This window comes from Leopardus geoffroyi, chromosome B4 (assembly GCF_018350155.1).
Source record: "Leopardus geoffroyi isolate Oge1 chromosome B4, O.geoffroyi_Oge1_pat1.0, whole genome shotgun sequence".
Classification (NCBI taxonomy): Eukaryota; Metazoa; Chordata; class Mammalia; order Carnivora; family Felidae; genus Leopardus; species Leopardus geoffroyi.
The window spans coordinates 123,305,135-123,328,535 of NC_059341.1; the positions used below are offsets into that span (position 1 = coordinate 123,305,135).

The window sequence follows — 23,401 nt, forward strand, 5'->3', positions numbered from 1 at the left end:
GCATTGAGGAGGGCACCTGTTGGGATGAGCACTGGGTATTGCATGGAAACCAATTTGACAATAAATTTCATATTAAAAAAATAATTAAAGAATTAGTATTAGTATATAAGTAGACTTATAATAGTTCTGGCACATGGTAAGCACCATGTAAGTATCAGCTATTATTATTATTATTATTATTATTATTATTATTTACTCATTATTATTATTTTTTCATCTTCATTGGAAAGTCACCTTCCTGGACTAAAAGCCCTGGTTCCTTGCTTTGGTGCTACCATTCACTTATTAGCAAACAATGCTGTTATCCAAGGAATATTGAGTTTTGCTTAAACTAGAAGCCCTAGAGAGACGTGTTTGTTTGTTCACTGTTATATCCGTATGTCCAAAACATGCTTGGAATATTGCAGTTGCTCAATAAATAGCTAGAGAATTAATTAAATGGATGACCATAATGGACCCTGTAATAATGTGAAGAACGAAGTCATTATGCTTTTCCTATGGTTATTATTTTATCCATGAATATATTTAAATAGCAAAGTTTATTTAGACAAATCAGATGTGAATTAAATCCAGGAAGAAATGGCATTTGCATGCATAAACATAACGTGCTTCTCCTCTTGGTTTCACCTCTAGCCAGGAGGACCTTAGAGGAGAACATAATGAATAGTTATTGGTACAAAGTGAGGTCAAGAATCCGCAGTATCCCTTTTCCCCAGAACATGCTTTCATCATGACCCAAAACAAGAGTGCTTATTATGATGTCTGGAATCTCCAAATTCTTCCTCCTGGCTAAGGTAATGACCTCTCAATCCAATCATTCTTAGGAACTTAGAGGTCATTGTAAGGACCTTGGAGATTGCTCAGACCTGAGACCTGCAGAGTGTGAGAAGCTGGAACAAAATTAACTACAGTCTCTGGAAATAATATCTATTGGCTAAGGCCCATAGAGATTGGTAATTTTTCTTACACATATTTTCCAGCTCTACCTGGAACATTAGAGCTATCACCAAGTCCTTCAAAAAAACTAGTTAGCACTTTGTAAGTTGGTGGTCAATATCCTGTACTGACTGAATAGAAGGAAGATAGCGTCATTGTATAAATATGTTTATTAAAATAACTAGCTCAGTGGCCATCGAAAAAAGCTTGTGGGAGGAAGTTTGGCATTTGTACAGGATAGCTTGAAATGCCATCTGTTTAAAATCCTGGCACTTTCCCCCAAATAGCATACAACTTTACCAAGTCCATTTAATGTTCATATGTTGCTGTACAAAACATCTACTGTTAAGCTACCAGTAAGTTTGTATTTCTAATCTTACATGCTATTCTGCTTGCTTAGGAATTCTCCCGACAAATGGAAGAAAGACAAATGGGGCTACAGAGTAGGATCACTACTGTCCCAAACTCCTTGAAACATTTCTGTTCAATACTCAGTGGACCCTGCTGATGGTAGGTGGCTCCCAAAATGGCGATTATTAAGGATACCACTTCTCTACCAAACTGCTAGCCAAATAACAGGTCTAGAAATATACTAATTTGAGTTTGCCTTTTTTTCTGTTTAACAGGCATACCAGCTTGGAAAAGAAGGTTTTTAAGAATCTGGATAATGCCCACATAGGAAAATGCTCAAGAATGAAATAGTAACAAATTAAAAGAAAGCCAAAGGAGGTGCTTAATCTCCAATCTTTCTCTCAAACCAAGTTAATCCCAGATTTACAGAATAAAAAAATTCAGGTATCTTCTATAGTTCCCTCTTCAGATTCATGAAGGCCACAGCAAAAAGGATTGAGTTTAGATTGGTCAATCATATAGATCTTATCCTTTTCCCCAACAGAGAGATTCTTTTTCTTTTCTCTCAAAGTGGAGGTGTAAAGTGTCAGTCTGAGCACAGGGATACTCTGGCCTATTTCTTCTGGGTCTGTTTCAGCATTGCAGCAAAACCATGAGCAGAAACTCACTTGAGTAGAGCAGACATTGCTCCAAGTAGCATGGTTCCCATGCACAAACGCGTAAGGTGGAGGCCATTCAAAACCAGCTGGGATGTTGTCTGGTTTGCATTTGGCTCTCTTCCCAGGTTCTCACATGTGACTTCTTTGTTGCAGACAATGATGGTGACAAAACAAAAGCACTCAGGGATTTGGTCTCAGTCGCATCTGTTGCTTTGCTCATTGTCTTAATTTAATTATGCTGGCCACCCTTGACAATGGGCAGCAAGTGGAGGCATGTTAGAAGCAGCCGGAGCTGGCACCCACTTTCAATGCACTTCTTGAGGGTTATGAAACTGTCCCACATTCAGCCAAGCAAAAACTTTTCACTTCAACAGCTTGTCCAAGACAAACAAACCAGCTGAAACTGTTTCTAGTATGCAACTAGACAGATTTTTGAAAGGAAAACAGTAGTGAGTAAATACTGTTTCCTATTGACACCAGGGAAGGTAAGATTATTTAAAAAAAAAAAAAAGTTGGTCCTCTAGCTCACTCAGGTTGGTTGAGGAAATTTATCACTCTGAAGAAAACCAACTCATCAGGGAATAGGTTTCAAGGTCCTAATATGTGATATACATTCTAACACATTATGTACCATGCACAGATATTTAGGAAGCAGAAAAATGCCCTGAAATGTTGCATGACATTCACATTCTCCCATTGTCTCTTGGCTCTTATCCTAGCTCCTAACTTGATAAAGGAAAACAATCCACAAACTTTTTGATTAAAAAGATCACTGAGAGCTAATAACAATGGCAGTAACAGTAACCTTGATTAACATTTGCAGACACATTATACTTTACACAGTGATCTCTAGTAAGGTGATATTATTTGCTTCAGTCCATTTATAATCTGAGGCTTGCTAACATTTGGTGACTTGCTTGAGGTCACATAAGAACAAATTGATAGACCTAGGACTAATAAGAAAACAATTTATTATTTAAATAAGATAATTTTATCACTTAGGAGCTGGGCACTATATTATGTATGTTAATTGCATATATTTTTCTTAATTCTAGTTCTCTTGGGGATGGACACTATGTCTTGCCCATTTTACCTTGAAGGAATCTGAATCTTAGAAAACTTGCCTAATTTTTTATAAGGAAGATGTGACCATGGTTGGGATTTGTACCAGTTCCCTCTGATTCTGGAGCTCATCAGTTAGCCACTCTACCATATTGCTTCCCCAAAAGATAAAACAATATTGCGTGTTTCAAAATCCAAATCTCTTTCCAATGACAATAACTGACAATGTTATGAGCTGCCCATGATCCCAGATGGTGGTAGGTTCTTGTTTAAAGGGTAAGGCAAGACTCTAAACTCAGGGGTAGGGTGCCCTCCCTGACCACAAGTGTGAGTTGGGCCCCATGTCTATTATTATTGATAGAAATCTAGTAGCACAATATTCAATTAGTAAGAGTGAACCCTATTTTTTTTTGCTGCCTATCTTTATGAGATTTTGCCTGAGAAACAGTATCTAAAAGAAGGATGATAATAGTCTCTTTAAATTTCAGAAAGGAAGTAGTGATGTTTTCAATAGACTGTTTCCATCTCAACTACTCCAAACAAGTAAGTATTGTATGACATAAAGTCTAAGAAAAGCCTGGCGCCCTATAAAAAAATGCTGGGAAGTTATTGTCCAGCATGGAATATCAGCAGCTATTGTATAGCATAAAGTCATAATTCGGCATTGACCTTCTGTTAAAAAGGGCAAAATGAGGAAAAAAGATCATATAATTGGAAAGATCACCCACATATCAGCTCTTTACCTGTTGAAAAAAACATGTTATAGCTATTTTGCTGGTTTGGCCTGGAGACACATGAAATTGTGGAGAGTGGTTTAAATATTTCAGTATCAACTTTGATATCTCTTTACTTCAGGGAATCACAAGTTCAAATTCTATGAGAGTTGGGTCAGCCTTTCATCTCTGGGAGCCAAGAGAGTAAGTGTCATGCAATCTACTCAGCGCTTTGGGGTGTGACTTTTAAAACCAAAGGACAAAGGTGCACATTCTGAGAGGCTGGTAGGATGGTTGCCTCTTTAGCAAAGTGAAAGGTATATAGACTGGACACAATGTCAGTCTGTTCAGACTCTTATTTTTTTTTGGAAGTTACCTCATCCTACTTTTTCTGTGGTTATGATGGTAATGGCCATTTTTCCAATATTACCCTTTCCTCTAGCCATGGGGAATGGCCCAGAGCTGGCACCTCACCCAATGCCAAGACTGAGTTTGGTGGGAATAGAAGGTTACCCATTCCTGAGAAACACGAGATTCCTTTGTTGGCAAACTTTCGGTTCAAGGACTCTCTAGTGACTTTTCTGAACTTTTCCTTAGCCTGTATGGCAGTATAGGACACTTTCACCCAATGTTCTCTCTCCCTCCCCTTCTCCTTCACTTGGGGTCAGACTTGCATTGTGTTCTGAGGGCTTGCCCAGGCTTCCTCGTTCCTCCTCTATTTCCTTTCACACTGGTATTTTTCCTAATGAAATCCTACTCTTTTAGCCTAGTCTCATCTTGGTTTCCCCAAAGACCTAGGCTTACATACCTGGTATAGATCCCATCTCCCCACGTAGGAATTAAGGGACCTTTGACAATCACTATATTGCTCTCTCCTTCTCAGTTTCCTCTTCTGTAAAACGAAAGAGTGGGGTAAGGACACCCACCTCATAATGTTGTTATGAGTGCATGTGTTTACCCTTACACATTTACCTGGCATAGTTGTGTGCGAGAAAGCCTACTATTTCAAGGGCCCTTGATTTTGATCTATTCTGTGAACTCATTTATTGGCAACATCAGTCTGCTCAGGCTTCTTTGCTATCAGAGTTTACTCTGCCTCTATCTTTGTTGGAGTATTGATGTGCTACAGAGTAATGTATGTGTTTGTTTCCCCACTGAAAAGTAAGCTCCTTGAGCACAAGTAGCGTGTCTCCTTCATCTCCCTACCCTCCCCATAGACGTGGTGCTTTGAGCAAACATAGCAAACCAGGAAATTCTTGCTAAATTGTTTAAATTTTTCTGAAGAAGTAGCACAATAGAGTTCAGGCCAATAGCAACCCTTGCATGGCGTCCTACTTTTACTGTCGTCTTCACAGGGACAAACAGCACAGAGCCCCTCCTGTCTTGCAACTCACAATTAGTAGGTTGTGGTACAAGAAATATCAATGGAAAAAATGCAGAAAAGAGAGGGTGGTACATGGTTAACACAATGGAGTCCATTTTGAGTATAGATTCTGGTCTGGCCACTTGTTACAGCAAGACTTTGGCAAGACTTTTAGCCTTACTCAGCCCAGGTTTTTACATCTATACAATGGGGATAATTTTAGTATTTACCCTACAGGCTAATGGTGAAGATTAACTGAAATAATTCACTATAAACCTTACCACAGGGCTTGTGCTTAATAAATACCAGGTGTTCTCACTGCCCACCCCCCATTTTTATAGTTATTGTTGTCAAAGAGCATCCCATGGCAGGGTGCTGTCCTTTCCCTGGCTGGAGAAAGGGAATCTACTTATTGGGTGCTTAGAGCTCCCTTGAGTGCTGGGATAGCAGATGTATACCTCTTTTTTTTTTAGTGACTGGTGCATCCCTAGGAATCCCCGGGATTTAGGGAATTTATATTTGTCCCATAATTATTCACAGATTATCCTGATTTAGCAACTTTCTTACTCTTCAAAAGATACCACCTGACTCCATTTAAATATTTCTGTCTGTGATGTAAGAAATCACTACCAAAATTGTTTAAAAGCCTGGGAAAGAAATAAAAGGAAAAAAAGGCACTGAAGGGTATTTTCCCTCATTGGCAAGAGGTATTTACGTTGCCTTTAATAGTCTTGAAAGATGTTGTAAAACACTTCAGGGTTCAGTCTGCTTAGACTGTTGATTTTATGGGCAGCTTGTTTAGTTAGCTGTTTGTGTTTGTGTTACATTTTTAAATTAAAAAAAAAAAAGATTAAGCACACTATCTTTCCCAGAAGGAGTTGATTTTGGAATTGCTGAAAGGTTCAAATGTTGTGGTATTTAAAAAGTGAAACACCAGATTCTAGCAATTTCACTGATATGTGCTAAAGATTCAGCACATTTTTACCTAAAAACTGGATTTGATTATTTTTTTCTCTCAAGCCTCCAAAATGCCATTGTTTCATCTGACATACAACTTATGCAGGGGTACTTACAGTGGTGTATGCAGTGATTTATCTTACAATGTTCTGAGGCCCAGGGTTGTACCGTTCAGTGTCATTTCAACACCATAGTGAAGAGTTCACAGAATCGGTAGGAAAGGGTGTTGTCCTCCTCCACTCATTCTTTGTGTGTGTGACACATCTGGGCAGAACACTCAAATGTTGTGTTCTAAATTTTCCTCCTCACTGAGTTGAGAGAAATTTTGGAAGTTTGGAAGGCTTGTCTGAACTTTTAGGATGAACAAAATAACACTATGACAAGTTAAAGTGATTTGCATCTGTTTGAGGTTGATGGGAGCCTTTCAGCATATAAAAGTAAACACACATGGTGCCAGACGGAGCTTTTCCAGGACAAAAACATGGCACAAGAACAATTCATGAGTGTATAGTTTTTAGAAATCAGAATTGCTTCATTGTGCCATCATCACTTTTACCTCCATCCTAATATTCGTTTGAAGAAGGAAGCATGTCATTATTTACAGAAGGACCATCCAGAGCATCCACTAGTGGCCTAGGTCAACCAATACTGACAAAGTAACAGTATGATGCTATATATTTATTGATTCATTTATGCTTTTCTTATTTTCTAGTCCTGCAATGCCTCATGAAACTACTCAAGCATGCCACACTCACACCATGACATGAATATTGCATACCCTCCAAGTCTACAACAGTCCAACTGATTAGAAATTCTTGTCCAACCCTCAACCTGCCATGGTCTTGAACCTAATCATTCGAAATTTTTGTTTTGCCATAACTGTGATCTATGGCTAAGAAAAGAGCACATCATATTTTCACAGATGGCAGAGATGGTTGGTCTTTGATTGCTTGACCTCCTGGAGCTGGCCAGACAGAAAGCCCCATGCAAGCATTTATATATTTTACACAGAATTATATTAAAACTTTTGACATATGAATCCCATCTTGGAAGCCTGGGCCACTTGGTCAGTTTGGGTTTGATGTAAAATCTCTTTGTCCCTCATTGGGAACTTAGGTATTATTTTACCAGACAGAGGAGTTGCCATCATGTGCAGCCTTTCATAGGTCTTACTCTTAACATCCTACCTTCTTACAGAAATTCTGATCCTACCAGTTAGAGGAGCCAAGGAGGATGGTAGAAACGATTGCCACCTTCTTTCCAGACTGACAGTGACACATGCCTACTCAAATAAATGTATGTTCCTTTACTTGATCCAATGGGAACAAATGTGTATGCCCAAGTGAATTGAGGAGGTTAGACGTTTATGGTTACAGAAGGGGAACATGGTAGAAAAAGGCAGTTAATAGTTTTTGCGAATACCCCCAATCTCTAATAGAAATAGGAGAAGAGAATGCTGGAACGAAGACAGGCTGGATGCAATGACTTTTGTGCTAAGTCAAGAATTAGACCTGAAAATTTCTATAGTTGCAAATTGGTTCTGTATGAAAGTTTCTGTTTTCTGATTTATAGAGTCACTCTCTTTCTCTATAGATCAGATTGGAACTAGTTGAAATCCTTTGACCCGTAGGTACAACAGAAAGAAAACCAACTTCTTTCTGCCCCCTCAGTAATGTTTCCTTTATTTCCTGAATAATATTTAACTTAGTACTAAACCTGGGCCTTTGAGAAGACAAAGGGATAATGTGATTTCTCCTGAACGATGATTAGTTTTCCATAAGAATGTGCCTTCAGTGAAAGAAAAGCAAAGAAACTGCATTTATCTATACTTTTGGAAAGTGATTCACCCCAAATTCCTAGTGATTGAAACAATACTAGAACACAAAACTATACAAACACACACACACACACACACACACACACACACACACACGCACGCACACACGCACACACATGGAGAAGGTAGAGAAAAGAATCCCTTTCTTCTCAAAGCTATTTTCTGTAGTTATTTACAGATTGTAAATTACCAGCAAGGGCATTTAAAATTGAAATTAGTTGGTTGTACCAATAAGCATTCTTATTTCTATCAAACTTCTATCAAACTTCCACTTTTTCAAAAGAGTTAGTTTCCTGACCAAAGGTCTTAAAACTGTAACCACATTAGTTAATATAATAAAGCTAGGAATTTTCCAAAATGTTTTCTAGCTTTTGTTACTTATCTAGCAGTAGCCCATCAGATCTGTAATTGAGCTTCTAGTATATGGTGAGAACTTTCCTGGCTGCTCTCAAGAAGTATCAGATATGGACTCACAGGCCCATTGTCCCACATCGCACATAATTTCCCTGCTGTTCTCAATTTCTATTTCTCTCTTTTTGAGTTTAAATATAAGTCTGTCTTTCTAAGCAATCTCTTTTGGTTGGTGGATAAAAGTGAGGTAGCACTAAAGGCATAACAGAGCCCCATTAAAGATGAACCCCAATGTCAGGGAAAGGTGCTCAAATTTCAGTTAACACCCTGAGGATGGAGAAGTTGATTTTGACCTGGAAGTTTGGTAGCCATTGAGGAACATTTGCTAACCTCACCCGCTCCTTTAAAAATGGATTTGTCTTGCTTATTAGGTCAGTAAATACTGTCACTGATTTTCAAAGAAATCTGGTAGCTGGGCTTTCATTCATTTTGATGAGCATACAACCTGAGGAATTCTTCACTGAAAGAAAAGCCAAGAAACTCTATTTACCTATAATTTTGGAAAATGATTTACCCCAAATTCCTAACCTCATAAAAGGGCATTCTGCTGCTGCTTCACCTAAAACAGTTTATCTTCTTATTGCTACCAAAGGCTTCCACTTTAACTTCAAACTATCAACTTTGCCCTTGGATTAAAAGTCAACTCCATGTTACCTAGTAAATAGTGCAAAAGCCCTATTCCTTTTACATAGACAAGTAAAAAGAATAGACTTCATCTTTCCCCATGGATGTTAATATACTTAAGAAACTGCAAAATGTATTACTTAAGAAAACAGTATTTCTTGGTGGTGGTTGGTGGGAGGGAGGTGGTCAAGGGGTGACGGGAGGGAGAAGGGTCTCTTTGAGGACTCTTTTTTTTTTTTTTGCTTCTTTTTCCACCCTTACATCCTAACAGCACGCACATTCGAAGCTGTATGAGCTTTTGTTTGTTTTCAAGAGATGTTTGAAAGAAGATCAAATGCCTGTGAAAGGCACTGGATCGGCAGCCCTAGAAACTGAAATGTCCCGGAAGCTGTGTGAGCCCGGAAATATCCCACATTTCTATTTACTTTGGCAATTTTACTTAAAACTAGTAAGAGCTGGAGTTCATGCTACAATTAAATTTTCCTCAGGCACCATGAAATGAAAACACATATTACATTTGATTTTAACTGGTTGAGAAAAATGGTGGTTTTTTGAAAGTTCATTCTGTGACCTTGAAGTAAAAGTTAGCAGTTCCTCACATGGGAGAGCTGAGCTTCCATTTAAGTTGGAATTATTCATAGCACTGGTGTTCTCTGGGTTGGAAGGGCTCTTAGATCACTGAGTTCCCTTCTATCATCTGCTTGAAACCTTACAATTCAGAAGTGCTGAAAATTCACCATAAAGTGCTGGCAAAGTTGGCCTCGAAGGTTTTGGTGATACTAGACTCACTTCCACATGAAGAGATCTGTTTCTTTTTCAGATGGCTCGAATTTCCAGAACTAGGTAAAATAATATTAACTAAAACTCTAATAGTGATTACTATATGCCAGGTACCATTTTAAGCAATATAAAAGTTTGTGCACACACATTCACATACATAATCTCAATAAATTCTCACAACTGTAGGAGACAGATTCAATCAGCACCATCATTTGACAGATGAGTAAAATAAGGCACAGGTAAATGACATGATTTGCCCAAAGCCACACCACCAGTAAGTGAGAATCAGGATTTGAACCCAGGCAGTGTTCTTAGCCAGGTATTCTTAACTACTATGTTTTATTGCCTCTTCAGTCCTTATAACTCTCCTTCATGCCTAGTACAGAGGATGGCACATTGTAGGTGCTCAATAAAAATATTTTTCAACAAATTTATTTCAGGATCATCATTTCTTATATCTTCCCATTTGTTTTACACACAGTCATTTTGCCCTAAGAGAAACAGTAGAATTTTAAATGATGATCAATACTCTGCCTACTTCAAGAAAGCAGCAAGGAGAGAGATAGGTACATAACATTTACTATAAAGTACTACTTAGACAGTTGCCACCTTTAGCAGTAGGTCCATGAATTATTTCAATTTAAGCTATAGAAGGAAGTTCTAAACAGGCAAGACTTGGGTCAGTGCAACTCTTTGCTCTCCTTTTTTTACTGTGTCCTTGCCCTGCTATCCTATGCCAGGACAAGAGGAGTCATTTCATCTCAGCAATGCTACTCATTTTTATGGTCTTTCTCTTCCACTATTAAGCTGCATATAACAATTATTTGTCCGTCTATTTCATCCATCCATCCATCTAGCATTATATGCCATGTATCACTAGGTGCTTAGTATTGATACTAGAAAGGAGGAGATGGAAAGACTATAATAGATGCTTCCTGTTTACCTCGTTCATATTATTCAGAAATCATATGTTAGGAATTCAAGATGACTGCTTTAGAGTTGATAAAACCCATTCTAAGAAGAAGTGTATTATAAGCCATAGTGTGAGAGTTAAGCATTCTTTAACTAGAAAGTTCTATTCCTTTTTTTTTCTTTTAAAGTCTTTGCCTTACTTCTTTTGAATGAAGTTTATCATAGAGGATAATTAATAGCTTATCCAAAGCCTTGAGTCATAATTGACATTTACTCAGTCAACAGTGAAATAGGGAAGAGAAAATCTCTAAGGAACATTTCCATAGGACACAAATCATTAATTCTTCTGAGGAACTTGAAGAGCCATCTGTGTTTGCAGGCTACTCTCAGGTGGTAGTCACAGTAAATATTGGCTTATGCCTGAGGCTGGTTCCAAAGCATGGATGTCTTAGCAGAAGAACTCAGCATCTCCTGATAAGGTGGCTGGCTAGATGGGCTTAGGCACCAGCCTAGCTTTTGTCATTTCAGATCAGCCAGCTTTTTGTAACCACAGCAGAAGTGGCTTGGCTCCCATTTGGGGCTTTGACATGCTTCTGACTGGACATTTTCCTCCTGGGCTAAGTCTTGGGCATGGCCTTATATGTTTTGTTATGTTATGTTATGTTATGTTATGTTATGTTATGTTATGTTATATTTATTATACAATCCTGGGTTTTCACTGGACCATAGAGGAAGAATGATCCTGAAGTAGAAATACAGCAGGGACATGAAGGACCAGGCAGAAAGTTTCCTTTATACCATGACATCTTCAAAGTAGGTTACTTGGATGAAATGCTTCACTTCTTGGTTTAGTCATCTTCTTACCCAAAGTCTCATTATTTGCTTGACTGACCACTTTTCTCTTATACCCTCTCTCAGCACTTATAGTTCACAATTTGGATGATCTGGAGACTTTTTGCTTTATATCTATTAAGACTCTAACCCTACTAATTAAATCAGAGACGCTGAAGGAGAAGATTTACAAGACCTAAATTCTGTGATTCTACTTAGCTCTTTTTACCCTCAGGGAAATCCAACCCCTTGCTCTCATTCATGTTCTTCCTTCTGGTGGAAAAATATTGAATTAATGGAAGATTTCATATGCCTATTTCTGCCCCATATTTTCCTTTTGGAATTCTTTCTTAGTCCATGTTGATTATGTGCTCTTCTCTGCTGGCCAGAAGGAGGGCAGCTTAGAACTCAAGTACGTCTTTACCCTTTTGTGGATCTCTGTATCCTTGTCTTTAAAATGAAAGGATTGAACCAACGAACTTCAGCTCTAAAGTAACACGGTCCTAGGGTTTCCATGGAACAGAAACTCATAGGATTTCATATATGAAAACCTAGATTTGTGCGTGTGTTTGTGTGTGTATGTGCATGTGTGTGACAGAGACAGATAGACATACACACAGGTTTATAGGAGATAGAATCAGAAGGCAGTGATCAGACATTAGGAATCTGTTCTGGGCTGAATTGTGTCTCTCCTCAGCCATTCATATGTTAAAGTCCTGACTCCCAGTACCTAAACTGTTTCCTATTTGGAGATAAGGTATTTACAGAGGTAATTTAGTAAAAATGAGGTCAACACCTTCACCTGGACTTTCAGCTTCCAGAAATGTGTGAAAATATCTGTTGCTTAAGCCACCCAGTCTGTGGCGATTGTTATGGCAGCCCAAGCAGACCAATACATCTTTTATATCTGATTCCAAAGTGCAAAAAAAGAAAAGGTTCAATGACTCCTCTTGCAGGTTACCCCACAGGCCTCATAGGCCTTTCAGCAAATACTGGATGCCCTTTGGCCTCAACCTGGACTTGACTAAGAAATGCAGCCTCCAATGACACTGCAGGAAAGAAAATCTGGGAACTTCTATGACACAATTCAGTCTTGCTGAGAATTTTGGGCTAATATTTAACTCTGGACATATATTGACATGGGCAATTCTTCTATAATAGCTTCACACAAGATTTTAAAATACATGTAAAAGCCTTGAATTTTGTCTTAATTCTTTAACTCTCATTTGTTTTTGGGGGGAGGGGAATGTAGTGTCTTATTTGCCTTTTTTATAATTTTTGTTCTTTTTTCATTCTTGCCACTGTCTTTCTTTGGACTTCCTTGAGCATTACGTTTTTCTTTTCCATTGTCTCCATGTTTGTTATCCACATTCTACAACAGGTTACTTCTCTTCCTTCCATCACATTCATTATCTAGCTCCACCAGGCCTACTGTTCTTCATTCCTCTATAGCACTTCCCACTTTTCTTTATCGCTGTCTGCTTCTCTCTCATCGTCCTTGCCTCTGTCTGCTTAGTCCTTCTCTCCTCCATTTTCCTTTTTTGCCTCTGTGTTCAGTTTCTAGCTCCAGTCTCCCTTCTCTGCTCTTTCTTCTTTCCTTTCATCTGCTGACTTGCTTCCGTCCCCACCTTCTGCTCCCCTCCTGGGTGTTTCTTTGGCCCACCTTTCCTTCTCCTCTGAGACTTCGTTTTCTTGGTGGTAGATGGGGGATGATACTGTAAACATCACAAAAATAATTGCATTGAGAACAGGTGGTTCCCTTGGTGTCCCAGAAGACAGAGCCTTTGAGTCAGCCCAGAATGCCCGGGATCCATGTGGCACAGGAGACAGCACTGGTGCTGGAGGGATGTCTAGGCCTCAGTCACAAGAACCAAGCTTCTAGAACTTTGGGACTGATCTCTAATCCCCACCCCCTCCCCAACTAGAAATTGAGAGGCACTGAGCCACCTAGGAAGAGAAAGAATTAACCTGTCTTTGTCCCCGCAAGCACACTTCTCAGCCACATTCTCCTGAGTTACTTCTGTGGTGCTTCCTCCCTGACTCACCCATTGGTTACTGTGTTCTCTCTGCACCAGACTGTGCCCAGTCCCTTTCCATCATTCAAGCTGGCTCCCTGGGGTCACATCTCTGCTAAGCTCCCTGGTCCTCCTCCAGGCTCAGCTGCAGTTTAGGACCAGGAAGCAGTAAATGTGTCATTGTGAACTTCTTGGTTTCTCTTCTTATGCTTTCTGCACAATGCTAGTTTGGCCTCCAAAGAGTAAAACCGCAGTTTTTTTTTGTTTGGGTTTTTGGTTTTTGGTTTTTTAAATAGTGCCCCCAAGGAGACCCTAATGAGAGCTTTTCTTTCCTTACTCACCCATCCTCACTTTATTTTTTTCTCCTTCACCTACCACCTGCTCTTTAGTTCTCATTCTTTCTACTTAGTTACTAGAATTTAATCACTTCTACTCATTTCTTCACCCATTCAACAAAATTTATCAAGTGGCTAATGTGTATTAGATGATTTATGTTGCTTTGGATGGCATAAATAGTACCTCTGAGGTTTGTTTGAAGTCTAGTTCATAGAAAAAGACATCTACAGATTTTGATCATTAGAAATTTCTAGGTGTTCTGAGAACCAAACAGAAATTTCTGTTTTTAATATATTTTTCTTTAATCATGTTTGCCATTGAATGTGAGTTTCAAATACTTCCCATTTTAGCACATTTTTTTTTCTTTGCACCTTTGCAGAATACCAGGACTTGAAAAGTTATGTGCTTTGTTATTAATTTTAATTATGACAGACGCTAACACTTGTCCAACAGTTACTTCGTGCAGGACGTGAAAAGAATTGCATGTGTATTTATTAATTCTTAAAACGACCTGATGCAGTAGGTATTGTATCAGTTTTACCGATGAAACTAACGCTTGGATAGGTTATGTTATTTGGCCACGGGCTCTCAGCTGGTGACTGGTGAAGCTAGGACTTCAGTTTTATCTGATACCAAAGCTCACATTTAGTGACTGTTCTCCATTGTCTTCCAGTATCAGACTGTCCAGAGCGGTGAAAAGGAGACTTTGCAATGTGGAGTGACCAAAGGGATGGACATTCTGAGGTGAGAATGGTGGTTTTTGACATGGAAGCCAGGAGACTATGGGACATAGTTTCTGTTTGGTCTACCCACAGGCATAAGATACCTCAGTCTCTTGAGGATGTTGGATCCCTCCCCACCAGCTGGCTTACCTTCTGAGCCTTGGGCATGTCAGTGTGGCGCTGAGCACGGACTGAGCGGGCAGACTTGGCAGGCTTGAGGGGTGCACAGTACATCTCTAGCCGCCTCAGATCACAGCTCCGGAAGCAGCACTCATCCACGATGCCTGTCTGAGGTGCCCTCCGACTGCTGGAACCATACCCCGTGGGCTTGTCTGTACAAATCAAACAGAGGGGCCTGGCTTTAGAGGGGAATCAGCTATCTTCACAGTTCCACCCAGCCCCTGGAGCCTCTCCTCTCCCCACACCTGGTCAACCTACACACCTCAACCTCTTCCTGAAGCTTCCCCAACAATTCCTGATCCCACAGATTCTTCTGGATCACAGTGTGTCTCTAGACTCTGCATTACACTCCTTAGCACTAACTCATGCACCATGCAGTTTATTTTTGTTAATTCTCAAGTTCTCAGAAGCCTGTAGTCAAGGATCTTATCTATGCCCAAACCTAGTCTTTCCTTATATATTCCCTTAGTTTGGAGGCTGCTAGGAATATTAAAGGAAGATCATGTTTCAAGTTTTCTTCATCTTTTTAGCAAATTTGCATAGTTTTTATGCACAGGATGGCTCAAGTGTTTACTCTTTTGCTTAACTGCTTCCATTGTAACATCAAATTGAGTTTCAAAGGGCTCCTCATTTTACTGATGTTGCTTAAGGTCATTCATGCAGTAAGGGATGGAGCCAGGGCTCAAACTCAGATCTATTCCCTGCAAAGTTCAAGTTCCTCAGACAGCCCAGGAGATCTGTTGAGTAGCTATGGACAAGACACTTAAGCCTCCTGGGGCCCAGTTTACCCATTTGTAAAGTAGGTTTAATATATTCCTTATAAGGTTCTTTAAGGATTACATGAAAAAATGCACCAAAGGTGCTTAGAACACCCCCTGACATATAGCAGGTCCTAAATAAATATTGGTTCATCTTCTCTGAGTATCCTTTTCCAGGATCTTATATGGTCTCTGAAGAAACAGCTTTTGTATTAACTGCATCCAGAAGCCTTGGAACTTGGAATTGGTAGCAATATTAGTGTTACAGGGCTTCCTCTCCTTTCACCCTAGAGAGACCAGAGCAATCAATTCTGTTTTCTTATAGAATAACTACTACACTGAGACAGAATGAACTAAGTGTCCATCTTTCATGTGATTCTAATTGCCCAGAGGGCATATGATGAATCAAATTTCTTTTGATATTTACAAATCAATTAGACCTCTTTACTTGGCAAGTAGGTTTTGGTTTAGTTTTATTTTGTTTTGTTTTGATTTGGACACACTTTTCCTGGCTCTACAACTAAAAGAGAGGGCAAAACAAGCTTACAGGAACTTAAAATGTACCTGAATTCTTTGTAAACTGTTTGTCACAGTAGAACTTCTGTTAAATCAAATATTGCTTATATACCAATAGATAAAACAGACAAAAGTGAAACTGCTCTGGCTTGGGCAAAGGCAGGGGGACAGGATCTTGGCTTTCTCTCCTCCCAAGGGAGGTAGGGGGCCTGGGTCTTCTGCACTGATATCCAGGCTTCATGGAAGAAAATTTGTGAACCACTGATCCAGAAGAATCCAACTCATCAATCTGGCATTTATTTGATCTTTATTCCTGACAGAGAAGATAATGTTCTATTTTAAATAAAAAGTCTTAGGTTTGTATCATAATGACACCATTCTTCAGAATGGAGTTTTGAAAGTCAAAATCCTCATGTATATTTTGAACTCCCTCGTTAGGGAAGATCAGACCCATGGTAATGGCCTGCTACCAAACTAGTCTGGCTGCCTTGCTGCTTGAAGGGCCAACCATTCATGGCATCCTCTACAAACCCAAATGTTTTCCTGATGTTTGGCACAGGAGCCTGGGGATGCTTCCTCCTTGTAAGGCAGGTTTATTGTCATACTTAGGGCAGCTGGGGGGTAGTAACTCAGTGAGGGTTCATTTGTGGTCTCTTTGGGTGGGGTCTGCTTTTTTACTTAGGGGCAAACCCTGTGGGCGCCTCATGGTTGAGAGGTTTGGGAGGGACCAGTCAGCTGGCTCCACATGAGGCCTCAGCAGTGCTTTCACTTGCCATTGGAGGATCTACCAGTGCAGAAGACTTGTTCTTCTCGCCAGCCGGGCCCTGGCAAGCTGAGACTCGACCAGTCCCTTGGGCAATGTAAACAATATTTTTTGTTTTTTGTTTTTTGTTTTTATAATCTTTTCCTGGGACTATAAATTAGAGGAAAGACACAAATGAGCTTACATGGTTCTTTGTAATTCACAAAGGACTTCTACATACTTCTTGCTAAGTGGTTATTTCAAGAGATTGAAGGGGTCAGCCAGTTGAGAGTAGCTGATACACTTTGGTTTTTCTCTTAGGGTGAAGGAGAAAGTGACTCAGCCTACCTTGAGGTATCCCTGTTGTCCATCACGGGTAATGATTGCTCTTTGTCAAAAGTATACATTTCTTAATGAGACATAATTGGGATTCGTTTGTTGTGTAGTATAGAATAGTAATCTGATGCTTGGAGGTAGGGTGGTAAAGGTGATTCCAAAAACCTTCAAACTTGGCTAATTCAGAAACCACTGATTTCAAAATTCATCCTTGTGGGTTGAATATGGAGAGGGATAGGCTTTGCAATGCCTGGACCTCTTTAGCATTTCCATTTCATGCATCTCTAATATAATGTTCCTTCTAGAGGAAGACACCAACCTTAATCTTGGGAAGGCAGAAAACACTGTATGTATTGCATACTCCCTTCTTGGAGATTCTCAATAGCCATGAAACTCACCACAGTTCTATTTCCTCTTATGAAATAGAAAGTAATCATCAACATAGCAAAAATAATAACACATACTGGGCATGTGCTTTGTCACCTCTCTTAGCTGATCTCAGAGTTTGACATGGCTCAGTTCTATAAAATAGCTGTGCTTCTAGGTCAATGAATTTAGGAACAGAAATTTAGGACTTTTCTGTAATGCTCCATAAAGAAAATTGACCTTATGTCCATATTTGTTTGGCTTTTTTTTTTAATGTTGTTGAAATGGTGGTATAAAAACTTGGATTTTTACCACAAATGTAACTACTGGTTGTCTTTAGCTACCATAATTCTAGAGAGATGATTTTCTTTGACTATTCATAATATTACAATGGACTAATTATACTTCATTTGGAATATATGAATATAATAAGTGTTTAGTTATGACCTTTTGAAGTTTAATTCATCCTTTGAAGTATGCTATAGGCTTGATTTCTGGTTCTATATCAAGATATGTAACAACAAAAAAAAATTTCTCACTAATTGAGAGGCCATAGTTGAGGGTCAAAGTTTTGTCCTTTATCTTTCAAATACCTCATATTACTTCTTTTACTTTTTTAATTGAAGTATCATTGACATACGCTATTATATTAGTTCCAGGTGTACAACATAGTGATTCCACATTATACATTATGAAATGATCATCATGATAAATCTAGCTATCATCTGTCACCATACAAAGTTTTACAATATTACTAACTATTACCTCTGTTGCACATTGCATCCCCGTTTCTCATTTATTTTATAACTGGAAGTTTGTACCTTTTAATCCCCTTCCCCTATGTTGCCCATCCCTCACCCTCTCCCTTCTGGCAACTACCAGATTGTTTTCTGTATCTGTGAGTCAGTTTCTATTTTGATTTGTTTGTTCATTTGTTTTTTTAGATTCCACATATAAGTGAAATTGTATGTTATCTGTCTTTCTCAATCTAACTTATTTCACTCAGTGTGATACTTCTAGGTCCATTCGTGTTATTACAAAGGGCAAAATTCCACTGTTTTTTTATGGTTGAGTCATATTCCATTGTATATACTATATGCTACATCTTGTGTATTCATTCCTCTATTGATGGACACTTAGGTTGCTTCCATATCTTGCCCATTGTAAATAATGTTGCAGTGAACATAGAGGGGCATAAATCTTTTCAAATTAGTGTTTCATTCTTTTCAGATAAATACCCAGAAGTGGAATTGCTGGATTATATGAAAATTAAATTTTTAATTTTTTAAGAAACCTCCATACAGTTTTCCATAGTGGCTGTACCATTTTGCATTCCCACTACAAGTATACTCATATTGCTTTTTTTCTAACACCAAAGTAAAAGGGTGCCTGGGTGGCTCAGTCGGTTGAGTGTCCAACTCTTGACTTTGGCTCATGTCATGATCCTAGGGTCTTGGGCTTGGATCCCAAGCCCCGTGTTGGGTTCCACGCTGAGCATGCAGCCTGCTTAAGATTCTCTCTCTCTCTCTCTCTCTCTCTCTCTCTCTCCCCCCTCTGCCCCTTGCCCCCATTTGTGCTCTTTCTCTAAAAAAACAAACAAAACAAAAAATAATGATATTTGTTGGTATGGTCAAAACTAGAAGTCTGAAACTATGTGGTTTACTAGAAAGGCAGTAAAATAATTTGTTCCAGTATAAATTTTGAGAAAAATAGGGATTTTTTTTTAAATTTTTTTTTTCAACGTTTATTTATTTTTGGGACAGAGAGAGACAGAGCATGAACGGGGGAGGGGCAGAGAGAGAGGGAGACACAGAATCGGAAACAGGCTCCAGGCTCTGAGCCATCAGCCCAGAGCCTGATCGGGGCTTGAACTCCCGGACCGCGAGATCGTGACCTGGCTGAAGTCGGACGCTTAACCGACTGCACCACCCAGGTGCCCCAAGAAAAATAGGGATTTTTAAATGACATCTAAATTACAGCTATTGTTATTATGATTAATTTTTAAATGAGATGGAATGAATTGTTCTATCCTTACCTTTAAAAACTCATTAGTAGGGTGCTTGGGTGGCTCAGTTGGTTAAGCATCCCACTCTTGATTTTGGCTGAGGCCATGATCTCATGGTTTCATGAGTTTGTACTCTAGCTCAGGCTCTGTGCTGACCCTGCAGAGCCTGTTTGGGATTCTCTCTCTTTCTCTCTGCCCCTTCAAGCTCATGCTCTGTCTCTCTCAAAATAAATAAACTTAAAAAAAATAAAAGCTCCTCATTAGTAACTATGTAATTCTATTCCAGTGGGCAGAGTCAGAATTGGTAGGTGAACAAGAAACAATATTGCCTTAGTATAAGAAAAAAAACCAGCAATTTGTGTTCAAAAGTATTAAAAATGGGACAAACTTCTTTTAAAGGTAATGACCTTCCCATTTCTAGAAACAGTTAAGTAAAGGCTGTCTAAACACCTGCCAGAGATCCTAGGAGCATACTCCTGTATTGTACACAACATATGACTGCCATGGTCGTATTTCAAAGATTCTCTAACAAGTAAAGAAATGTAGGAGAAAACCCTTCTAGGCCAAATATTCAATATGGTTAGAAGCTACTTACATTATCTTCAAAAAAGAGGTTCAAATATTTTTTAACTTAGAAAGCAAAAATATTTTTTCTATTTATCACTTGAGTTCCCCAAGAGTCTTAAAATATTTTTCTCCCTTGAAACTGCCACAAAACAAATAGAATAGAAAAGGGATAGACTTTTCTACAACTGTATAGTCCCAGAGTTCTGTGGTACTGGTCACTTCATTAAGAAATGACCATCTACTCACTCAACCATTAGCATGAAGAGACAATGCATGTATAAAATTTCACAGAAGTTTTCTTGCTGACAGAATCTTGACATTGAAATTTTATATATTTATTTTATCAGTAGTTTTTCTCCAAAGCATGCACACCAAATATTGCTTAGCAGACAAGCTGGCCACCACCTAACCTAGGCTTTGCCTGCTCTATGTGTAGACATAATGCATAGTCACAGTGCACTGCTGTATCTTGAAAGTTGGCCAACAGACAGAATTCCAATGGTTAAGCAGCTGGCTTCTATAATAATAGCACTTCCCTTTAAATAATGCATGGTCAGTGGAGTAATTCAATAATCTTCAGGGCAAACTTGCTAGTTACAAGGGTTTTGGGCAGAATTGTGGCATCATCAAAACCACACCAATTAGCTGAGTCTCACATTTTGTCATGGATGCAAGCAACTTGCTTCCCTCCATCTCTGAAGGAGAAGGTGTAATTCTGAGATTTAACTGGGGTCATCACTTCTAGAACAAAGAGTTCTAATTGTTCATTACTAGTAAAAATGGTACTACCTTTACTGTTGCTATATATGCTTGTGTTTCTTATAGGCTTCTCAGAATACAGTTGGGATGCTGTACCCAATTTTAATTTCCTTTGAAACTTCCCCTCTTCTTGAGGAAGCTTTACTTTAATTATTTCAACCCTATCAGTGGCAAGAGGAGACACTAATTTGAAGAATATGTATTTATTTTTTCTTAATTATTTTTAAATGTTTATTTACTTATTTTGAAAGAGACAGAGAGTGAAGGAGAGAGAGAGAATCCCAAGCAGGTTCCATACTCAGTGCAGAGCCTAACACAGGGCTCAATCCCACAAACCATGAGATTATGACCTGAGCTGAAATCAAGAGTCAGACACTTAACTGACTGAGCCACCCAAGAGCCCCAAGAATCAGTATTTAAATAATGAAAAATGCAAACATTTTGCAAATAAAGAAATATCCAGTTCTGAAAAAACACCTTGCTGCTTTTTGGGTTCTGAGGAATAAAACTATTCTTTAGAAATTGCTAATAGGAGTAGGTTCTAAAGTCAATCATATTTTGAAAGCAGAAAAAAATAAGTAAGACAATTCAAGCTGGCTATTCCTAGAAAATTCATGATTATGTGTTTGACAGAAAACACAGATGGGGTTATTAAGTAATAATAAACTACTTTCCATTTAACTTTGATTAACTGAAGATTGATCACAAAATTAAATACTATACTGAGAATCTACAGAAGCCAAAAAATTAGGTTTCTTACACCAGCTATTTATCCAAAACCTCCAGGCATGTTGACAATTTAGAGTAACTCAGAATGGTTAGTTTCTTAAGGCAACATTTCCCCATGGGCCATCTTGTCTCATAAAAAAAATCATTCACTTGACATAATTTTGCATGGTATACTGTAGGAAAGTTGAGTAAAATATAAGTAATCTTAAAGTTGTCTCTATTTTAGCATTTTAATTGCTATTTTCATTTGTGGAAAAGTGAGAATCACTTCTCAATCCTTCCTACACATTTTATGGGTTTATATGGAAAACTGGACTCCTTTTGTGAATTCCTAATGTAAGGAAAATTGTAATAAGACTGTTTATTCAAACCCAACATGTAATACACTGATGGGTGAATTCATAGGATTTGCATTTAACTCAAGGCCTTTTGATGAGTCATTATTTTACCTTTTAAACAAATTCTGTAGAAATCACACTTGAATGAAAACAGTTATTGAGATATATGTCCCATTGTGCTTAGTAAAGATATGGAAAGAAGCTTTCACGACTGTAGGCCAGGCACATCATTATGCACTTAGAATAACATGGTATATACATACACATGTATCAGGGAGTCAAGTGACTTACCATCACATCAAAGCTACTATAAAACACTTTGAAATTAAGATTGTTTTTGAAGATTTTTTTCTAAAATATATACCTATTGCTTGCCTTATATGTTGCTAGTGGACTCTATACATTTCTGCTTCCCTGCAGAAGGATCTTTCCAAGTAGGATTGACCTTTGGCATCTGTAAAAGTGAACGCTGAGAAAATGTCCTCTTGTCTATGAACTACATGTCATGAACTTTTCTGGAAAACCTATCACATTTTGGTATTGATTTCACTCTGGTTTATGTTAATTTTTAATTGCCAGTGTTTGCTGGTCCCAATACTTCTCAGTTGGACGAGGTCATCTTTTCTAGGAATCTTGGCCCTATTTGACCCACCTCTACCCCCACCACTCAGCACCTCTTTCTCAGGTACTAAAATCCCCACAACCCCAAAAGATCAAAGTATTCTCATTACCCAATCAAGTGAATGTGTGTCTGTGGGTCTGAAAGGAATGAAACAGAGATCTATGGGGCTTCCCCTTTCTTTAAACCCTCCTTTCTTTTGGAAGCCTCAACTCAAGGACAGGTGTAAAAATAATGCGATTTAATTTGCCTCCATCTCTAAGATCAGGATGCTAAAGCACAAGGCCCAGGGACAAGAAAACTAGAGACTCAGAGAAGAAACATTACCGTTTTAGGACTCTGGATAAATGGTCCAACAGAGTGGGAAGCAACATGATGTATTGCTTTAGTCTGATACAATGCCCTGGAGGATGAGCGTCTTGCCAGGACAGCACAATTTACTAGCTTAGGTCTGATTCCAGGGCTTGGAGGAGATAGATGTAGCCAACAAAATTATACTTTGGCAAGAGAAATGCTTTGCTGGACAGAAATGTTGTCCTAAGGGAATGGTTTGGTTTATCAACGTCTAAGGTAAAAGATAATCAAATGCCAAGAGGTCATTTTTATGTTTGAATTACTTCAGTTGGGCCTGCTATATACGTTAGCTACCATTTTCTAGTTATGTAGTTTCAATTATTTAGAACATATTATGGGATTAGAGTATTATCTGCCAGTGACATCAGTCATACCAATGAAGGAGACAATATGTGCCCTGGCTAAAAGCACAGGTTTTGGAGTCAGACAGACCCGGATTCTGCCACTTATTCTACTGTTTACCTTGGGCAAGGCACCAAAATCTTCTAAGACTCAAAGGTTGTATGAAATGGACATATGTAAAAGAGTACACATCAGTCCCAGGACTGATGGGAAGATCAAGCAATAATGTACGCAAAGTATTTTACACAATGTCTGGTACACAGTAAAGCCTAAATAAACGT

The 23,401-nt window shown here is 38.7% G+C and overlaps 1 protein-coding gene across 4 annotated transcripts in view; it reads right to left on the reverse strand.

The window, feature by feature from the left end:
* Positions 1–23,401, reverse strand: part of IGF1 (insulin like growth factor 1) — a 77,956-nt gene that overhangs the window by 7,512 nt on the left and 47,043 nt on the right. For 2 of the 4 annotated variants that reach the window (XM_045464251.1, XM_045464250.1), the window contains exon 3: positions 14,660–14,841. In XM_045464251.1, the coding sequence (XP_045320207.1) occupies positions 14,660–14,841 (182 nt within the window). Of the gene's footprint in view, positions 1–7,327; positions 13,152–14,659; positions 14,842–23,401 lie in introns of those variants that run through there. The other 2 variants (XM_045464248.1, XM_045464247.1) reach the window with 2 other exon arrangements.